At 39.7% G+C, this 21,135-nt stretch overlaps 2 protein-coding genes across 3 annotated transcripts in view; one reads left to right on the forward strand and one right to left on the reverse strand.

The window, feature by feature from the left end:
* APPL1 (adaptor protein, phosphotyrosine interacting with PH domain and leucine zipper 1) overlaps positions 1 to 2,839 on the reverse strand; it is a 34,532-nt gene extending 31,693 nt beyond the window's left edge. For both annotated transcript variants that reach the window (XM_081160288.1, XM_081160289.1), the window contains exon 1: positions 2,613 to 2,839. In XM_081160288.1, coding sequence (XP_081016414.1) covers positions 2,613 to 2,666 — 54 coding nt within the window. In that variant the 5' untranslated portion in view covers positions 2,667 to 2,839. The remainder of the gene's footprint in view (positions 1 to 2,612) is intronic.
* A 108-nt stretch (positions 2,840 to 2,947) lies between these two features.
* On the forward strand, positions 2,948 to 19,335 carry HESX1 (HESX homeobox 1). Its single transcript, XM_081159610.1, has 5 exons — positions 2,948 to 4,215; positions 17,052 to 17,330; positions 17,839 to 18,038; positions 18,319 to 18,420; positions 18,517 to 19,335. Exons 2-5 carry the CDS (start codon positions 17,174 to 17,176, stop codon positions 18,613 to 18,615), a joined length of 558 nt encoding a protein of 185 aa, XP_081015736.1. The 5' UTR covers positions 2,948 to 4,215; positions 17,052 to 17,173; the 3' UTR covers positions 18,616 to 19,335.
* Positions 19,336 to 21,135: the final 1,800 nt, after the last annotated feature.

Consider the following 21,135-nt stretch of genomic DNA (forward strand, 5'->3'; position numbering starts at 1 on the left):
TTGTAGGCTCAATCCTGGGCCCTGGCTGGGGCATGTACAGGAGGCAACCAATCAATGTGTCTCTCTTGTGTGATGTTTCTCTCTCTCACCCCCCTCCACTCTCTCTGAAGAGCAATGGAAAAAATATCCTCAGGTGAGGATTAAGAAAATTTTTTTTAATGATTAGAATCAAATGATCTAATAAAAAAGACATCCTATCAGGAGCTTTAAAAGTTTCTATACTCTTTATTAGTTGACTTCTTGCACTCCATCCCAGATAAATAGTCCAAATGAGAACAAAAATTTATAAGCAAAATATGAAGGGAAAAGTCTAAAAGTCTAATAGGACAAATGTTAAGTTAGTTAAGGAAACATGCAGACTTTAAATTCTTTTTTTCAGAATGTAGTAATATGTGAAGATACTTAAGCAATAATTTAAATTAAAGTCAAATAAAATTTGTATGCACAATACAATCTCAATTACATTAAAATGTTTAAGAGGGGAAAAAATTAGAAAAAAATAAACTATTAACAGGGTTTGCTGCTGGGTATGTGGCACGTAACTGCCTTTTTCCCGCTGTACTTCCAATTTTTCTGAAGTAAATATTTTTATAACCAGGTACAAAAATGAAAACATTTACTATCTATAACAGCTGTGATTCAGATAAGTTGAGTGACTTGCCCTGAAGCAGAAGGAACAGTGACAGAGAAAATTAAAACCTTTATATCCTGAATCCTAGATTTAGAACTTTCCTTCCTGTCACAGGTTCTCCCTAAGAATCACTTCCAAGTGTCTTCCCTTTCTAAATCCCAGTTGTCCCCAACTAATTTTCCCAAATAAACACTATCTAGTTCAAAATTATTACTTCTAGAAATTGAAATATCAGTGTGGCTATTTCATTAAAAATTACTATAAAACATATTAATACAACACATTCTTGTTAAAAACAAAAAAACAAAAGACTAATGCTCAGGTTGTAAACTGCGAAAAGTTCATTAATGAGTCAAGAGATTGTATCTTCTTCACAAGTCACTGCCCGGGCACTGGACAACCCATATTGAGCTGCGTGTAGTCTTTACAGGCTACGTAAGCCAGGCCAGGTCAAAGAAGAGGAAGGCAACCTGCTGAGCCTTAGATAATAAAAAAAAGTAAAAGAACAAAGTGCACCTAACCAATACATCTCACAAAATTTTTGCAAAATGTATGAAACAAATATAGTTTATAACTTTACACTACAGAAATTAATAGTCTGAACTGGCTATTCTAGCAATCAAGCGAAGATGTGGGTTTCTCTTTGTGTCAGTACAGGCTGATTAGAGTACATTATCAGCAGGCACCTGGCCAGTGAAGATAACTTTCAGCATGAAAAAAAACAAATCAATTCCACAGTCAGAGCCTAATTTCAACTTGGCAATTAAACTTTGCACAAGACCTGGCTGGGTAGCTCAGTTGGTTGGAGCATCCTCCTGACACCCCAAGGTTGGTGGTTCCATCCCCAGTCAGGACACATGTAAGAATCAACCAATGAATGCATAAATAAGTGGAACAACAAATTCACATTTCTTTCTCTTCTACTCTGTCTCTCTAAAATAAATGAATAAAATTTTTAATTAAAAAAAAAAATCCATGGCAGATGTGCCACACAGAAAAGGGAGATCTAGCCCCTTCCTCCTGTTCTTTCGGGGCCATATTAAACGCAGTTCTAAATGAACAACATTTCAGAGCATTTTCTTCGTTCTAAGTGGTAACTAACCATCAACGTGGTCTTAAGTAGTTTAAATTATTGTCTACGACAGACTTAAGGATGAAGTTTCTCTATGCAAGTTACAGCCCACACCAATGTGTTTTTAACATAGCTGATTTCATTCTTCAGTACTGAAAACATAATAGTTGTTTTTCTAGATTGTCTGAAGCTAAAGCAATCACACCAGCATCCCCAACGCGCAAAACACGCAACACGGGGCTTTTATTTTGATTTTTATTAGGGCCAAGTCTGCAAGGAGCAGCACAGCAGTTCGTGGAGCCGCGAAGGCGCCGTCCATCACACGCCGCGCACAGCTCGAGTGACAGCGGCTACAATCGCGGCACGACACTGGGCACACACGGCGGGGAGGCTCCAGGACCAAGATGGGCTTCTCTACACGGGCAAAGGAACAGCCTTTCAGCATCTCCCGAAGAAAAACTAACCATCTCTTTCCCTAGCTTGCTCAGAAATCATCAAATAAGTCTACCGGGTTCTTTCTCCTCCTGCATTTTCTCCGAAGAGGTTTTCGGGGAGAAAATTCCAGGCTCAGGATTTATCGCCTCACATTACGGCGATAAAAACGCACCTCTAGTCAATAAAAGAAAGCCCAGCGCACGTACGCGACCGCAGGGCCCACGGGCGAAGGCGACCGCCGAGGTCCCAGACCCCGCGCGCGGCTCTCGGCCTAGCGGCGCAGGCCCACGCGGGCTGCGGGGCGGGCGGCCGGGCCTCGGCGGCTCTGGGCGCGGCCCGCCGGGGAGCGGGGCACAGGGCGGCGGCGCCCACCTGGGCTGGGGCGGGCACCCGCGGCCGCGGCGACCTCAGGCTTGGGGGTCGGCCCGCGCCGCTCCTTCCCTCGCCTCCCGCCGCCGCCCGCCCGCGCCTCACCTGCGGGCTGTCCTCCAGCGTCTCCTCGATAGGCAGCTTGTCGATCCCCGGCATCGTGGCGGAGGGAGCGCAGCGGCAGGAGACGCGGCGGCCGCCCACAGTGCCCCACGCCGACCCACCCACGGCAGCTGACTCCGACCCACCCTCTCTCGCAGGCTCCGCAGCAGTCCCCACCCCGCCGCCCTCGCCTGGAGCCCGGCGGTCCGGCGGGAAATCCCGCCCCTTCGGCCTCCCTGCCCCGCCTCCCAGCGCGCTCATTGGCTCGTGGCGACGCCTGTCAGTGAGGCGGGGCTGGCCGGGTGGTTCCTTCGCATCCCGGGTCTCAGCGGCGTGCGCGGGCCTCCCTGGCGGCGGAGGCGGCGCGTCCAGCTTCCGCGGGCACCTACCGTGCGCGCGCGCGCGCGCCTGCGTGTGACTCGTAGAGGACCGTCTCCCAGCGCCGCGTGCGTCTCCGGGAACCAGAGCCTCGAGTGAGGACCACATTGGGGAATTTGGGCCGGTTTTAGTTCTCCCTCAACATTTTTCGTCAGAGACGGTGGGAGAGTCCCTACTGCTGTTGCCTTTTTTAGTTTCTCAAGTTAGCACCTTCCCAAGCCCCCTGGAGCGCCCAGCGTGCCCCCGCCAGCAAAACGGTGCCGGCTGCTCAGGTCTGCGGCCCCGGGTTGCGTCTAACCGGGCTCTGCCGGCTCGTGGAAATTCGTGGGCCGTAGACTCGAAATCACTTCTCTGGACACTTGGATATCAGTATATTAAGCTTAAAACATGTGACTTTGCTGCCAAATCATCACTTCTTACCTGGTGTTGAAGGACTGACAAGCCACAGTTTAGACTTCCATATTTCTTTTAAATCACAAATGAAAACACCTTTTAAAAATCGGAATACACTGACTATGTTGGTAACCGATTAGCATTTCTATTTGGTGGGAAAGTTTTGGGAGAAACTTTTAAAGTAGCTTTTTCAGCCTCTAATTTTACGGTAGAGAAAAGAGGCGCTGCCGCTGGAGCTTGATGCGGACCAGAGCTCCTGCCTCTGTCGCCTTTCGCAGCCTCACTCCGCCTCGGTTATTTCTCCGTAGAGTTAGAAGCTTTCGTTACAGACAAAATGGCAAATCACCGTGTCTCTAAAAATCGAACCTGTTCATCCCACCAGTCCAACGCATTTTTTTATTCAAGAAGTGTTGAGTCAAGAATATTGGTTTCCACAGATACCTCGGAACAAATCGAGATACAGTGACAGGAACGGACGTTACGTATTTCCAACTAACGCTGGATTTTCCTGAGATCTCTTGCATAAGGATAGACTAGGGTTTTAAATGCTCTGCAAGGCAGACTTGCAGTAGTTTCACAGAATTATCCTTGGCGTTATAAACGTTCAATGAAGACTCTCTCTAGATTGTTTATCAACTGGTCACCCTCTGGGAGGATCTTTGGTTTTTGAAAGGCGTTTGGGAGCCAGTTCTTTCCCAGTGTTGCTGGTTCCCAGCTGCTCCCATGTACCCACAGCATCCACAGGTCCCAGCGACCCAAGTCTGTCCGATGTTTCTGTTTCACTCCGGCAGCACAGCAGCATGGGACCCGGCTCTAAAGGACGAAGACTTTCGAGGTAAGTGACGTCCTTGGTTGAACTGTGCTTTAGATTATAAGTGAAGGAAAAGAAAGGTGGTGGCCATTGGCAAGAATCAGGAGTAAGGGACAAGTGAAAACAAAGTGTAAGAAAAGAAGAGTGATTCTATGATGTTGCTTGGCCAAACCAAATAATTTCGGTGAAGAATTCTATTAGGTATCTGAATTATCTGGGTGGGGTGTTGTCAAGTTAAATGGTTTCCACCTTTGTATGTCATGTGCTTCTAAGCTGTATTTTTGTAATGGATTCTCAAGAGGCTGTTATATTATCAGGGAGGCGCAAGGAATTCTTACCAGGCTCTGCTGATTAAAAACTGAAACAGACAAAAACAAGTTGACGTTCAATTGTGTAGAGAGGCAGTTTAGTCCAATTACAAAGCTAGAAAGAATTTTAAAAGGCCTTCTATTTGCATTCTGTATCTTTAGGCTACTGTATACTTTTCTCATCCAAAAGGATGACTGTGTTTTCTATTTTAAAACATCTCTAAAGCTGCAGAATTACTGCCTCCTTTGACAACCAATTCAAGTTTAATCAACCTAAATTCTGTACAGTTGACCAAACTCAGTTCCTTTTATACAGGAAATGAGGCTTGTTCAGAGAGAATGCCTCAGGGGTTACTGGAGACTCACATGTGGGTAGCATAGTAAAAACGTTGGCCAGCTGGTTAATTTTATGGAAGGCAAGGCAGGATTAAACAACATTCACCAAAGAATTCTTTGAGATGTTTCACACATATAATTTACAATAAAAGGACATACAATCCTGTAAATAGATTTGTTAATTATTAGTCTTCTTAAATTATATTTGATCTTATAATTGGGTTTTTACATGATACTCCTTGAAGTTCTCCTCTGTGGTCTATAATAGGAAAGAATCCAACAACACAAATGAGCTGATGCTTTACTTCTCAAAATTATCCCCCTAGGTCATACAACTCATCTAGGGAAGGTTGTTAGAATACAGATTTCTTAGCACAGCTGGAAGATTCTGATGCCAGAGGTCAGAAGTGGGGTGGGAGTCACCCCAGGTGAGTCAAAGCAAATACCCTATCCGAAAAACCCTCTCTGAAATGGAGAAGAGCCATTTTCCTTTCCAAAATAACCTTGTATTTTTTTAAATATATCTTTATTGATTTCAGAGAGAGAGAGAGAAATATCAGAGAGATTCATTGATCAGCTGCCTCTTTCTGGGGATCGAGCCCAAAACCAGGCATGTGCCCTGACAGGGAATCAAACCACCATCTCCTAGATCATAGGTCGATGTTCAACCACTGAGCAACACCAGCCGGGCAATGGCCCTGTATTTTAGAAAATTTAAAGAGTCAAGTAAACATTTAGGAAAGGGGGTCTAGGTTCCAGCTGAGAATGGCGGGAGGAGCTCATTTCCAGAATCACCTGGAGAGTATGGGAAGCCTCCTGCTCACAAATATCCCCTGAAAGACCCAATAAATCTGAAATTCTGAGGAATTCATACTCCTTTTAAAAGTATAATGTATAATATAAGTAATTCTGAATGTTACCTATTAAATCACTTTTTAATGGACTCACTTTAACAGATAATTCAATTATTTTCTTAAAATTTTTATTTATTGACTTGAGAGAGAGAGAAAGAGAAACATTGATTTATAGTTCCACTTATTTATGCATTCATTGGTTGATTCTTGTATGTGCCCTGACCGGGGTTGGAACCCACAATCTTGGCATATTGGATCTGACCAACTGAGCTACCCAACCGGAGCTCAGTTGTTTTCTTAACATACAGCTGAGATGAACCAAATTCAAGAAATGAGCATATTAATTGGTAATTTAGAAAACTGAGTCACTTCCTTCCATCCACTTTAAAATAGAACCAGTGGTCAACTAGGGGGAAGCTTTGGGCAATTTGAGGGTAGAATCAAAAGTCCTGAGGAGATTTCAAAAAGAGGTGGATGGGCAGCAAGAACCAACAGATTCTTCATTGTGCTGCTGAAAACCATCCTCTGCTTTTGACCTTGATGTTGATATTGCTTTTGCTGTTTGCCACAGCATCCTTAAAATGCAAGGCAAATTCTGTAGCTTCTACTTTCTTGACTGTAAAAGGAATAAAACTTTATTCCTAGAATAATTGTATATGCTTCTGTTTCTTTCATGATTGCCTTGATTCTTTTTTGGGAGAAGAAGACATTACTAAGTTTATTTCTTTGGCCAGGCCAAGAACTTTGAAACAAAGCAGAGTCCTTCTCATTTCTGTGGAGAGGTGGAATAAAAGCCTGGGCCTGAGCTCATGGACATGGGCAGTGGAGCCGGCCTAGCTGTCTTTGAATCCTGGCTCTACTCTTTACTAATTCTGTAATTTGTCTCCATTGTGTCATCTGAAAAATGGGACCTGGTCTAGAGAAGCTACATTATAAGGTTGTGAAGATGATTAAGAAGTTTTCAGAATAGTGCTAAGCACAATAAGCATTCAATAAAAATTAGCCCATTGTCATTATCTAATCTTAAATATTAAATATTTTAATGCTTTTAAGGCAGCTTCGTTTTCTTCATTTTTCCCCTTTTTTTATATATCTGAAGAAACCAATATTTTCTAAGTTAGAAGGCTGTACTAATTCTTTTAGAGAACCCTGATAGTATTTTAAATAACATTACCATTACCCTTGCTAGTGTTTTATCACTTTGACTTAGGGATTTTTATGGCTAAAACAAAAATTTAAAAATCAATAAATATGTATTTTGATATTCTGGAGACTGGTTGTAGGTACCACGACAGCAAAGGCTACTCTCCTGGTTTTTGGGTTTTGGCAGTGGGGAAGGGGCTATGCCCTAAGGTAAAAGACATGAGATTTAATTGCTCTCCTACCCCCACTAGAATTCTGGGGCAAGTCAGTGGAGAAGAGGTGGCCCTTAGAGAAGTCAGTATGTTTCACACTGTTTAATCATTGAAAACATTTTAATTTTTACAGAGCCACAGAGATCAGTAAAAAAAACCACAATAGGGAGAATTTGATTAAACCATGGCTAATGCAAATAAATCTCAGGGTTAATCAGCACATCTTTCCAAGAACACTAGGTGGTGCTATAAATTTAGTTTCGAGATTGAAAGTACTACCTCAGGAAATGGTTGCCTTTATTCTACAAATATTTACTAGGTAATGAACAAAATATTAAAAATCTCTGCCCTTGTGGGGGTGGTGAAAATAAAGAAAAATGATAAAAAATAAACATAGTAAGTCATTAGAATTACAGTATATTAGAAAGTGGTAAGTGCTATAGAAAATGGAGCAGGGAAAATGGGGTAAGGAGGCAGTTGCAATTTTAAAAAGACTCGCCAGGGCCAAGGCCCTAAGACTTCAGACCGCAGTGGTCAGGCTTGTTTCAAGAATTGCATAGAGAACCAGGGTTGCGGGAGAGGAATGGGACAGGGGGAGTCTGGCCCAGAAGAGGGAGGGAGAGGAGGCCAGATTGGATAAAACCTTGTGTCCTTTTGTGAGGATTTTGACTTTTACCTGGTTTTAGATAAAAATACCTTTAATAGAAGTTGTGATTTGAAAAAATGTTGAGGAAGCTGAATTAATTAGTCATACAAATTATGGGCAAATTAACATTGTCTATAGTAAACTTGGTAGTTTATGAGCATTTTTAATATAATCATAAGCACACCTCACAAAATTAATATTAATTACTACCTTTTTTAATGGTTAAAATGATAAATTTTATTATATATGTTTTACACAATTTTAAAAGTTGAACGTCTCAAATGCGTGAGTGTGTGGGTAGGTCTAGTGCTTGGCCTTTTGATTACTGTCTCCTTGATCATAATGAGTTCCTTGAGGGCAGAAATCATTTCATCTCCTGGGTACCTTCTGCACCCCTGATATATGCCGGAGTTTAACAAGTGTTATGATTCAAAAGCTTGTTTTTAAGTTTATAAGAACCATAACATTTATTCCCTAGAAACAATGTTATAAATGCCAATCAGGTTCTCCCATTTAATCTACAATGATTAGATTAAATGGCACTAAAGCGCAGGTCTGAGCCTCTCAGAGGCCTAAATCCTAAACTGTTTTATCTTTGAATATTGAGTCTGGGGAGAGCCTGAGTCTATTTTGGCCTAGCCCTGAGCTGCCTCATTCTCACTGTCAGTCTGGGAGAGACATAAGGACAAGGGCTAGACTGGGTGGGAGTGTTCATTGATAAAGACTTCTTAGAAGGAAATATGGCAGCATGCACCAAAAAATAATATACTCTTCAAAGAATTTTTTCCATGGAAATACTGCCTGTGTGCTAACATGTATGGTGTTCATTGCCATAATGGACAGATTGACATAATGCAAGGTGTTCATTGACATAATGTTTGTTATAGTAAAATAAAAGTTGGAGACAACTCTAAGTGCCCATTATCAGGGGTGTTGTTCAGTAAATTATGGTTCATCCACTTGATGCCTAATGCCAAGCAACTGTAAAAGAATGAGCTAGAGCTGTAACGACTGACAGAGTCTGGAGGGTGGGGTGGGGGTGGGGCCCCGAGGCCACTAGCAGAACAATACACGTCTGACTCGATGTGGATAAAAACATGTCTGTGTGCAGCTACCTATTTATGTGACGGCATTTAAAAAATACAGGAAGGAAAGGCACTAAACTCAGTGGTAACCAGTGGGTTGGGGAGTAAAAATGGGGTAGAATTGAAAAATGCATTTGTGTTTCAAATGATTTTATATGAATTTTTAAAATCAAGGCCCTACTATGTGCAAAGCACTTTACTGAAAACAGTTTTAACTGATTTAAATGTAAAAATATGAAACTGTGTTCTTGAGATTTGGTTTTTAAATGTTATAAACAAAGAGAACTTATTCAACAAACCTTTATTTAATATCTACTGTGTGACAGGCACTGTGATGGGTGCTAGGAGAGACAGAAGTATGTATGGAACAGTCTGAACTCTCCCAAACCTTGTAATCATTGGGAAAGATGCCTTGTGTCACAAGTAACAACAATGGAAGGACAGAGTGCCACAGATGTGAATTGTTCAACAGGACTCAGGACTTTTAAATTTTAAGCTCAGGTTTTTAAAATGAATCCTCATCTCACTTTTTATTAAATTTTAGTTACAGAATGCCATAATGTCTTCTAATTTTTTGATTACCCTGGAGTGATATATAAGTGGTTCATAGAAAACTGGGAATACCTTTACACGCTAAAAGCCAGAGGGGAGGGAGGTTGGAATGGGTGAAAAAGGTGAAGGGATTAAGAAGTACAAATTGGTACTTATAAAATAATCACAGGGATATAAAGTACAGCATAGGGAATATAGTCAATAATATTATAATAACTATGTATGGTGCCAGGAGGTCACTGGAAGTAGCAGAGGGAGCACTTTGTAAAGTATATGATTGTCTAACCACTATGTTGTACACCTGAAACTAATACAAAATACTATTGAATGTAAACTTAGTTGAAAAACAAAAAATTTTTTTTAAAACAATGGCAACAATAGTAAACCCACAGCATTTACATTTCCTCTCCAATTCACAGATGTCCTCTTCCTGGTCCCATCCATCCATCCATCCATCCATCCATCCATCCATTCGTTTACTCACTCATTCAACAAATATTTATTGAACGTCTGCTTTGGCATTGTTCTAGGAGACACTGAATGTATAACAGTAAAAAATTAACTTTTATTTTTGAACATTTAAAAATACTGACAGTCTCAAATAGGACAGTGTAATTCTTATGCAAAAGTAAAGTACAAATGTCATGGGAGCTTTGCTTATTGCATTTCTATCTTATGCTCACGAACTGTGAGCATAATAATTATATGGCTGATTTGTATAAATCTCTGCTAAAACGCCTAAGACATTAGGCATTTTTCCTGATGTTAATGATTTGGGACTTAATTGTAATTCACAATTAGAAAATGAGTTATCAAAACCTGGGTGGATTTATAAGTTATAAAACAAAACATAAACCTCTGAATTTTTACTTTATCTTCATGTAGATGTTTATAATATAGACTGTACAATTTTATGATTCCTAGAACCTCTTCAAGGTCAGTTGTCAAACTTTTATTTCTCATATCACAATAACTGTTAAAAGACATTGAGGATATATCATTTGCAAGGTCTCACAACCTTTTTCTTAACTGATCAGTACACTTTGATGTTTATATCATGAGGTGGCTGGTGAAGGTGTTAACAGTGGCTGTTACTTGATCAAGTCAATAGGACAGGGCGTTTGCAAACAAAATATCCAAGTCAAGGTCCTGCCACTTGCTAGTTGGTGACTTCTGTAAATTATAACTGAACTCTCAGTTTCTGGTTTCTCAGCTACATGTAGTAGAGGATTTGTGAAAGGATTAAATACATATATGCTAAAATGCTTTAGAAGCTATAAAGCAATATAGATATGTTGTATTTTTATTCATTATGACATTATTCTAGATAAATAGCATTTATTAGAAGCCAACAGTAGATGTTATATTAATAATGATGAAACCATGTTCTCATGTCAGGAACAAAAGAAGGGCATCTGCTTTCGTCATCATTACTTGCAACATTATTCTGTGCTTCTAGGGGGATGGAGGTTCATCATTGTCTAACAGAACTTTCCACAGTGATGGGAATGTTCTCTGTCTGTGCTGTCCAATATGGTAGCCACTGGCCACATGTGGCTATCTAAATTTAAACTTTAGTTCCTCAGTTGCACTAGCCACATTTCAAGTGCTTATTAGCCACATGTGACTTGTGGCTATCCTATTGGATAGTGTAGATATAGATCATTTCCATTATCTTAGAAAACTTATTGGATTAGAAGTTCTGTTGGTCTGCAATTATAGATTAATGTTTAATATCTATCCATCTATCAGTCTTATTTATTTTTTATTTTAAAGTTGCAGACATCAACAACTTCTCCCTTAAACTCTTCAGCATGCTTATCATTAACTAAAGTTCAATATTTGCTTATACTTTAGTAGATAAAATTTTGCGTACAGTGAAGTGAACAAATTTTAGAGTACCAACCAATGAGAACTAACGAATGTATACATCTGTGTAATCCAAACTCCAGCAAGATATAAAGCATTACCATTACCCCCCCAGTTTCATCATTTCTTCTTTCCATTTAGTCTCCACCTCCACCCCCACTTTCTGATTTTTTTCAATATAAACTAGTTTAGTTTATTCTAGAGCATCACATAAATGAAACTATACTTTTTAATGAATCTATTTTGTAGATTCTTAAGATTTTTCTATGTAATCAATCACGTCATCTGTGAACAGAGACAATTTACTTTTAGCTTTCTGATCTATATGACTTTTATTTCTTTTCTTTGCCTTATTGCACTGGCTTAGATCCAATATAGTGTTAAATAGAAATGCTTAAAGTGAACATCCTTGCCTTCTTCCTAATCCTAGGGAGAAAGCATTCAGTATTTCACCATTAAATATTATGTTAGCTGATTATTTTTATAGATGTCCTTTATCAAATTGAGGAAGTTCCTTCTAATCCAAATTTGCTGAAAGATTTTATTTTTTACATCATGAATATTTTTCTGCATTTGTTAATGTGATCATGATTTTCCTTTTTTTCCTGTTACTATGATGAATTGCATTCATTGATTTTTTTATTATTTTTTTAATATATCTTTATTGATTTCAGAGAGAGGAAAGGAGAGGGAGAGAGAGATAGAAACATCAATGATGAGAGAGTCATTGATCGAGCCCACAACCTGGGCATGTGCCCTGACCGGGAATCGAACCTTGATCACCTGGATCCTAGGTCAACGCTCAACCGCTGAACCACTCCCGGCCGGGGGCATTCATTGATTTTTGAATATTAAACCATCCTTGCCTTTCTGGGAAAATCCCCACTTAGTCATAATGCATTATCCTTTTTGTATGTTTATACATTCAATTTGCTAATATTTTAAAGAACAAAAAAAAGTCTGCGTTCATGAAGGATATTTATGTATAATTTTTTTTTAATTTTTTATCAGGGTTTTTCAGGCCTTATAAAACAAATTTAGAAGGGACCCCTTCCATTTTCCGAAAGAGTTGTATAAGATTGGTGTTTGTTTAAGACTGTTCTTTAAATATTTGATAAATTTCACCAGTGAACTTGGGAAAGAGCTTGATAATCAATTTGATTTCTTTAATAGATATTTGGCTAGTCATATTTTCTATTTCATCTTGTCTTAGTTTTGGTAATCATAGTTTTTATATATTTTTATTTTTTAATATATCTTTATCGATTTCAGAGAGAGGAAAGGAGATGGAGAGAGAGAGAAACATCAATGATGAGTCATTGATCAGCTACCTCCTGCACGCCCCCAACTGGGGGTTGAGCCTGCAACCCAGGCATGTGCCCTGACTGGGAATTGAACCCCGATCGCCTGGATCCTAGGTCGACGCTCAGCCGCTGAGCCACATCTGGCTGGGCAGTAATCATTGTTTTAAAATATATTTATTTATTTTATGCACATTGTTGAATTTATTGGTATAAAGTTGTTCATAATGTTCTTTTATCTAGTTAATGTCTGTGGCCTCTGTAGTGATATCACCTCTTTATTACTAATATTGGTAATTTGTATTCTCTCTTTTGTTCTTGATCAGTCTGCTTCCAGGTTTTGTTTTGTTTTTCTTTTTCAATCCTCACCCAAGGATATTTTTTCCATTGCTTTTCAGAGGGAGTGGAAAAGAGAGAGAGAGAGAAACATCAATGTGAGAGAAACATCGATGTGGGGTTGCCTCCCACATGCACCCCAACTGGGGTCCGGGATTGAGCCTGCAACTGAGGTACGTGCCCTTGGCTGGAATCAAACCCAGGACCCTTCAGTCCGCAGGCCAATGCTCTAACCACTGAGCAAGACTGGCCAGGGCTGCCTCCAGGTTTATTAACCTTAATTAGAAGTTTAGAACTTTCAGCTCTACTTCCTAACCTCAGGGAAGATGAGAAGGGCTGGAGATTGAGTTCAATCACCAATAGCCAATGATTTAAACAATCATGCTTATGAAATGAAACCTCCACAAGAGTCCCTAAACAACTGGGTTCTGAGAGCTTCCAGATTGCTGAATACATTGAGGCGCTGGCAGGGCAGTGGCCCAGAGAGGGCATAGAAGCTTCCTTCCCCCATACCTTGCCCTATGCATCTCTTCTATTTCACTTTTTCTGAGTTGTGTCCTTGATAATAAACCAGTATACATAAGTGAAGTGCCTCCTGAGTTTTGGGAGCCATTCTACCACATAATTGAACCTGAGGAGAGCTCATGGAAACCCTAGAATTTCTAGTCAGTTGGTCAGAAGTACAAGTGGCAACCTGGGATTTCCAACTGGCTTCTGAAGTGGGGGCAGTCTTGTGGGACTGAGCCCTTAATCTGTGGGGTTTGTGCTGACTCCTGGTAGTTAGTGTCAGAATTGAATTGAATTGTAGGACACCCAGGTGTTGTCTGCAGAGAATTGGAGAATTATTTATTATGGAAAACTCATACACATTTCATGTTAGAAGTTTTGTGAGTAAAAATTCAGATATCCTGATCAGTGTTGCTCAGTGATTAGAGTGTAGCACAGAAGGGTTTGATTCCTGGTAAGGGCACATACCTGGGTTGCAGGTTCAATCCCCAGCCCCAGTTGGGCACATGCAGGAGGCAACCAATCAGTGTGTCTTTCTCACACTGATGTTTCTCTCTCCCTCTCGCTCGCTCCTTCTCTCTCTCTGACTCCTCTCTCTCTCTATCCCTCCCTTCCACTCTTTCTAAAAATCAATGGAAAAATATCCCCAGGTAAGGGTTAAGGAGGGGGGCGGGGGGACTGCTCAGATTGTCCTGCCAGTCCCAGCTTAAAATTCTACCCTGGCTTCCCCTTGCACTTGAACTCATTACAATGGTTTTTATAAAAGCCATCCATTATCCAGCCCAGCCTGGTTCTCCAAATAATAGCACTCACTTCCCTTTGGCTATTGCCTTTTCTTTCTCAAATATTCCAGTACTTTTCAGCTGTAAGACCTTTGTAGTGCTGTTTCCTCAACTGGAATGTCTTTTCTCAATATCTTGGCATGCTGACTTTCCCATCCTCAGCTTCAGCTAAAATGTCACCTCCTTAGGGAGGCCTGCCCAACCATTATACTTAAAGACCCTCTCCCCACCTACCCCACCCCTCCAACCCACCCCCTGTTAAGTTTCATCACCACCACCTTGTTTATTCCTTTTAATAAGTTTATCACTCTCTGATTACCTTGTATTGTTTATCACTGCTCTCTAGCACCTAGAATGGTGTCTGGCACGAATTAAGTGCTCTATAAAAATCTGTTGAGTGAATACATGAGAAAACATTTACCCCCATTTTTAGAGAAATTCTTTCCTACCTTCGATTTTCATCAACTCATCCATATATAAACTGGTATTATGTAAATCCAGGTAAAATCAACTCAAGATGAGTAACAATATTGGAATGTCCTGTTGATAAAGAAGAACTTGGGGACTGGCCTTGATTCAGCATGTGCTATAGCATCCTTTCAACTTGCCCCTCCGAGGCGCCACTCTGCGGGGGCGAGAGTTTCAGTGATGATGCAGCTGACCTGGTCCCCTGCTTCCTTTTTTCATTCTTCTGATCAATGTGTGAAATAATTTACTTATTTATTTACTGTTGCCTGTTGCCTGTCTTTCCACTCCTGCCCTACCCGGCACCATGGTGAGCTCGGTGAGGGAGAGGATCCTATTCTGTTTGTTCTGGTACCGAGTAGGTGCTCAACCAACTGTGGAATGAGTGGATGACTGTTTCAGAGGAGAATCTGGGAAGGGCATGAGTCCTCTCTTCCCCCAAGTCTTCCCAGATTAAGATCACCCCCATTTTTGCACAGCCTACCTACTATATATGTAAAACCCCCATGAAGTATGAATGTTTACTAGTTTATTCATTTTGACTTTTAAAAAAATATATCTTTATTGATTTTCAGAGAAAGGAAGGGAGAGGGAGAGAGAGAGATAGAAACATCAATGATTCGAGAGAGTCGTCACTGATCGGCTGCCTCCTGCACGCGCCCAACTGGGGATCGAGCCCGCAACCTGGGCATGTGCCCTGACCAAGAATCGAACCATGATCTCCCAGAAGCCAGGTTGATGCTCAACTGCTGAGCCACGCCCGGCAGGGCTAGTTTATTCATTTTGAGCTTGACTTTACTCATATATCTACACACCCATCCTCTGTGTGCCTGTTGATGTTTTGTATGTGAATCTTTTGTTCACTCCTGAGCTTGCATAAGGATAATTTAGCATAATATTTATGACATCATGATAGGATAAAATCTGATGAAGTTGAGCTCCATCCTGTAAAGGCTATTTCCTCTATAAGCAGAGACTACTTTTCCTTAAGAAAAGTCCAGTAGTTGTATAAAGGCGTGATAAAACTGATCATCAAGTAGGTACTGGGAGCCCTGGCTGGTTTGGCTCAGTGATTAGACATCAGCCTACAGACTGAAGGGTCCCAGGCTTGATTCTGGCCGAGGGCATGTACCTCGGTTGCAGACTCAATCCCTGCCCTGGTCAAGGGCAGGAGACAACCAAATGGATGTGTCTCTCTCACATCCATGATTTCCTCTCTCCCTTCTGCTCTCTCTGAAAAGCAATGGAAAAAATATTCTCGGGTGAGGGTAAAAAAAAAAAAAGGTACTGGAAGAAGAGTTGCAGCAGAGCACAAGAACTAAAAGTATACTTTTTGCAGGGAGTAGCCACTTGAAAATCTTCCCAGGTAGCAGCTATGTTTCTCTCTTTTTTAAAAAAATGTGTCTTTTTATTGATTTTTAGAAAAAGAGGAAAGGAGAGGGATAGAGAGATAGAAACATCTATGAGAAATATCATCGATTGGCTGCCTCCTAAAAGGCCCCTACTGGGGATGGAGCCTGTAACCTGGGCATGTGCCCTGTCCAGGAATGGAACCAGTGACCGGGCTATATTTCTCTTTTAATTTCAAGTTTTCTTAGGATTACAAAATTAAAACATTCTGTTCTTGGTTGTTTTTCACAAACCTGTTGTCTTCATGGAAACCCCCCAGTCCCTTGGAGGAAAATTTTTCTTTAAAAAAATACAGTACACTGTTCTTTTCTTTGAAATAACTATGGTGAGAGAAATTCTTCCCTTTAGGTTGAAGTCATGCTTTTAAATTGCTTGGAGGTGCTTACATATGAATCTTCATATAAACTTCTCTCTCTGATTTAAAACAAAAGATGAAAGAAGGGAATTATCTCAGTAATTATTTAAAATACTTGGTGCAACTGTTCCTTATGAATTAATCCAGGCACTTGGAAGACAGTTACACTCAGTGTTAATAACATTGCCAACCTTTTCCAGTATGCTGCACTCCAAATACTATTGTGTTTTCATTGACATTTACTATTACATATGCATATGAAAAACAGGCATTTTCATCAGAATTACCGTAATAGCATTAAGAGATTATTACTTTTTCCAATTTCCTTGGAAGAAAATTCACTTAAATTAGATTATTTATTACTTGACTGCTTTCCTATCTTGCCTGTATGTTTAAGTAACTGAGTCCATGAAAGTATAAACTTCAGAATAAAAAGCATGATTTTATACATTAATGATTTCAAATAAAAGAGGTGTGCTAGTTTGTGGATCACTTCTTTAGAGAAAGTTAAGTCTGTGTTCTGCTTAGGAGAGATAACACTTTTTGTCCCTGTAGGTGGCCCCCCTGGTGTAGCCATTAGTTGCTAATTACTTGCAAACAAATAAACAATTAACTCCTCAAGCTGCTGGCTGGGTGTTCATTGACATGCTAAAACTTTCTAAGACAGGATTTTAATTAGTGACGTTCTAAATCCGAGAGCTCCCCTGTCAGCAGAGCCCTAAGGTGAACTGCAGGAAGATCCCAGCCTTGTACTCGTGGGGCAGAGCCAGCCGAGAGGTGCACAGAGGCCAGAGCTGTCGACCTGTGCAGCCCACGCGAGGATGTCTCCCAGCCTTCAGGAAGGTGCTCAGCTTGGGGAAAGCAAACCCTCGCCCTGCTCCTTTTCAATTGAGAGCATTTTAGGACTGGACCAGAAGAAAGACGGTGTTCCATCCATGAAACCCCACAGGCCATGGGCAGACACCTGTAGCTCCTCAGGTATGCTTAATTTTTTAAACTCTTGGCTTGGCTTTGCACTGTTTAATATGGCTTTTAATTTTGTACCACATAGAGTTAGAAGGAAACTGCAGTTTCATCCAGTTGCATAACTGAGGTATCTAGGACTTTTAATGCCTCTAGCTGAGTCCTATGGGAAATGAAAAGAATATCAGCCTTGAACCCAAGTGGGTACAGCGCTCACTCACAGGGAGTGCCAAGCGCCTGCATGTAGTTCAGATCTCTGTGTTTATTCCACACATCAGATATTCTAAGTCTTTTTTCACTGAAAAATAAATGCCATTCAGAGACCAAAATGTCCTCTATTGCCACTGCAGTTTCTTCATTTGTGTTTGTTTTTTGCTTTTCGGTTAATGAGAGAGGCCAGCTCTCTTGTGAAACCCAGAAGAATGCCACTATGAAAATTAGAGACAAGTTCCTGAAATTCTTGAAGAACTTTGTGGAATATAAGGTTGGACATCTAAGATGGGGTTTATTTTTCTGTTTTTAGAGAAAGATGTTAACCTATGTCTGCATGTCCCGAGCCTTCCAAATGGGATCTTGTTCCCGTGTACTGTGGATCACCCGGTGCCGGAAGAAAGAGTTAGGAAATATGAAAATTACTTTTCAGCCTCAGAAAGACTGTCTTTGAAAAGAGAGTTGAGTTGGTATAGAGGCAGAAGACCAAGAACTGCTTTTACTCAAAACCAGGTGGGAAGTTTTTTCAACTAATAAAGATAATAAAAAGGCTTTAACCAACACCCCGTTGAGCAAAAGTCCATTCGCTTTGGGATTTAAATTTAGGCCTTATTAATGAAACAACAGAATGTATAATTTTTAACAGTTTCTGGGTAGTCATTTAAAATTAAAAAAAGACATAGGGATTAATTGCCCAAGATTTAAATGAAATTATTTTGCTATACAAATTAAAGTCCATTTTATGATGACATACCAAGAATCAACATTTTAAACAACTATCTCCTGTTCTTAGATTGAAGTGTTGGAAAATGTCTTTAGAGGAAACTGCTATCCTGGCATTGATATTAGAGAAGACTTAGCTCGAAAACTGAATCTAGAGGAAGACAGAATCCAGGTAATTTTCAAAGTTAGTTGTTATTCCTGGTGATTGAAATGTTAAGAATAATGAAATAATGTTTCTGAGATCTGTTTTACTTCTCCTTAATTTTAGATCTGGTTCCAAAATCGGCGTGCCAAACTGAGGAGGTCTCATAGAGAATCACAGTTTCTAATGGCGAAAAAAACCTTCAACACAAATCTCTTGGAATAAATAGAAAACTAAATGTGAAGTTATCTCCCAGTTGCAGAATAGGAAGAGTCAATGGAAATATCAAGTTTTAAAAATGTGATGTTTTCTTTTCTGCATTTAATCTGAACATTGTCGCTTTCTGAAACTACATTGTAAATAATTACTCTATCATGGTACCTATTATACTTGGGCACTTTTAAATGTAATAAAGGCCTTTTCTATATATTTTAATAAACATTTTCAGAAACAGCCAGCTATTTTTTAAGTGAGCAAATTTAATCTAATAAATTAGTTTGCTAAAATCAGTAAACTCATGACTAAGTGGCTCCACAAACTGGATTACTGTATATTTACAAAATAATTCAAGTAAACTAATCTGAAGAATGGCACAGAGGTGTGATTTGTTTCAGTTCGTTTTCTTCAAATGCATTTTGATGCATAATTATGCTTTAATAGATTGTAGAATATGATTTATTCATAAATCTTTAGTTTCTCTTGATTTCTGGCATGAAGCAGTGAGAAATTTTCACCATATATCAATACAAATCCTTATAAAATGCAACTTCCAGCTTTTTTTAAAAGCAAAGTCATTATGCCAAAGTAGGAATATAAAAGTGTCAGTTGTCATATTCATACCATTGCACAAAAGAATTGAACTGCAAGTAAATGCAAATTTTTTAATGTTTTTTAGTTCATTTAATGCTGTACTTTAATTTCATTCATTAAAGTGATAATGATCATCTGGCTTATACCTGTTCCTAGTGTGGCGATTTCCAATCAGCTATATATTTTGTTACAAGCAATATGTTGACTGAGAAGGTAGGATAAGGCCTGCCTTGTGGATGTGCTCTGACATAGTTGCTGGAAATAATCAGGGCACTTTCTGGGACAAAAACTATGTGTTTTCTTTGCATTTGCCGTTGTACCTGTCAATTAAAGACACAAATAGGATTAAATAGCATCATAAGAAAGGAGTCTTACCACTGGAAACCTGGGTATTTGTTTTCCAGTTAATTAATGGAAGGCCAAAGTGGGTGTTCTTTTTCAAATGTTAGCTTGAGGGCTGTGACTTTGTCCCTGAAAGCCTCCTTCAACTTTGCCCATTTGGATTGAACCCTTCCGTGCTCCCCTTTTCTTTCTTTCCCATCCCTCTGTCCCTCTCTCTCCCAGTGATCATCAGAGTAGAAGGTTCTTATTGAATTTTTTTCTTTTTTCTTTCTTTTTTTCCTATTGCATGAGAAAGATTAGAGGGAGTCTGCATATTATTGCTGAGGAAAAGTAGCATGACCCAGATTTAGAAGCTTTTAAAAATCATTTGGGGGCAGAGAGCTGTGTGTCCCAACAACTGGTCAGCAATAAGCTGCGCTTGTCCTGTTCCACTCTGGCTGAGATGGAGCAGGAGGAAAGAAGGGCCCCAAGGGCAGCAACTGGAAGATCAGGGGCATTAAATGTTTTCCAAGGAAGACTCTGCTGTCAGACTGGGCCATTTTTGCAATATAAAGAGCTGCTTTCATTGATACAAGATTTGAAGCACTGTTTATGAAATGTATTAGTCAGGATTTATCCACCAGGAGCTTTCTTTGCTCTTCATTAGGTTCCTGTGGAACTATATTAAGGGGAGGACTAGAAATCATCAGGAGTGGGTTGGAAGGGAAAGTGCCGTGTGATGGGTAAGCTTTTTCAAATAGCCTTTTATTTTAATCCCAAAGGCCATACTTACATACTGTGAACAATTCACACAATATAAAAATACGGTAAAATCTCCCTCAAATCTCATCCTTCACAGATAATCATCATTAAACAGTTTATAGATCTTTTTGTGTATAAAAGCATGGATATACATGTATACATAGATGCACACATGCATATATAATTGTTTTTGCTGTTGTTATTTCTTTAAATATTATCATACTTGGTATTCTGTGCATCTTTCTGACATCTTGCCATGTCAGACATATAGCTCTGTCTTTCTTAATGTTTGCTTAGTTTAGGATAAGATTTCAAGTCCTGTATATAACAATATATTCCACAATATTAATATTAACATGAATATATAAGTACTTTTGAACTAGTACTTTTCACAAGTGGAGATTTTAAAGAGTAATCATATTTTATCTAGAATTTATCTAAAATTAAACCTAACCTCCAAATCTCTAAGGAGCATGAGGATTCTGTATAAAATTATAGACATTAGAAAAAAATGAAACAGCATCACATGCATTGATCAACAACTAGTAATGCACTTGATTTTTTTAAATTATTAAAACTGATCACACCTATAAAATGTCTGGTGAGGAAAGAAGCGTAGTATTTCTAGAATGTCATTATCTCAGTATTTTCCAGTGCAATTAAATGTAACTGATTTGTGTGGTTCTAAAATTCAGTTTTGCCCTGGCTGGTGTTGCTCAGTTGGTTGGAGCATCATCTTATGCACCAAAAGGTTTGGGGTTCGATCTCTGTGTGGGAGGCAACTGCCTGATGTTTCTCTCTCATCGATGTTTCTCTCTCTCTCTCTACTCCTCTCCTTCTGGAATCGGTGGA

Source organism: Miniopterus schreibersii (assembly GCF_964146895.1).
Source record: "Miniopterus schreibersii genome assembly, chromosome: 15".
NCBI classification, from domain to species: domain Eukaryota; kingdom Metazoa; phylum Chordata; class Mammalia; order Chiroptera; family Miniopteridae; genus Miniopterus; species Miniopterus schreibersii.

What these genes read in the sequence shown, in the direction of transcription:
- HESX1 (XM_081159610.1), top strand. Translation starts at nt 17,174, where the DNA reads ATGTCTCCCAGCCTTCAGGAAGGTGCTCAGCTTGGGGAAAGCAAACCC. An exon ending in AGACACCTGTAGCTCCTCAG is followed by an intron (nt 17,331 to 17,838) that starts GTATGCTTAATT and finishes TTCTGTTTTTAG; the next exon opens with AGAAAGATGTTAACCTATGT. An exon ending in TAGAGGAAGACAGAATCCAG is followed by an intron (nt 18,421 to 18,516) that starts GTAATTTTCAAA and finishes CCTTAATTTTAG; the next exon opens with ATCTGGTTCCAAAATCGGCG.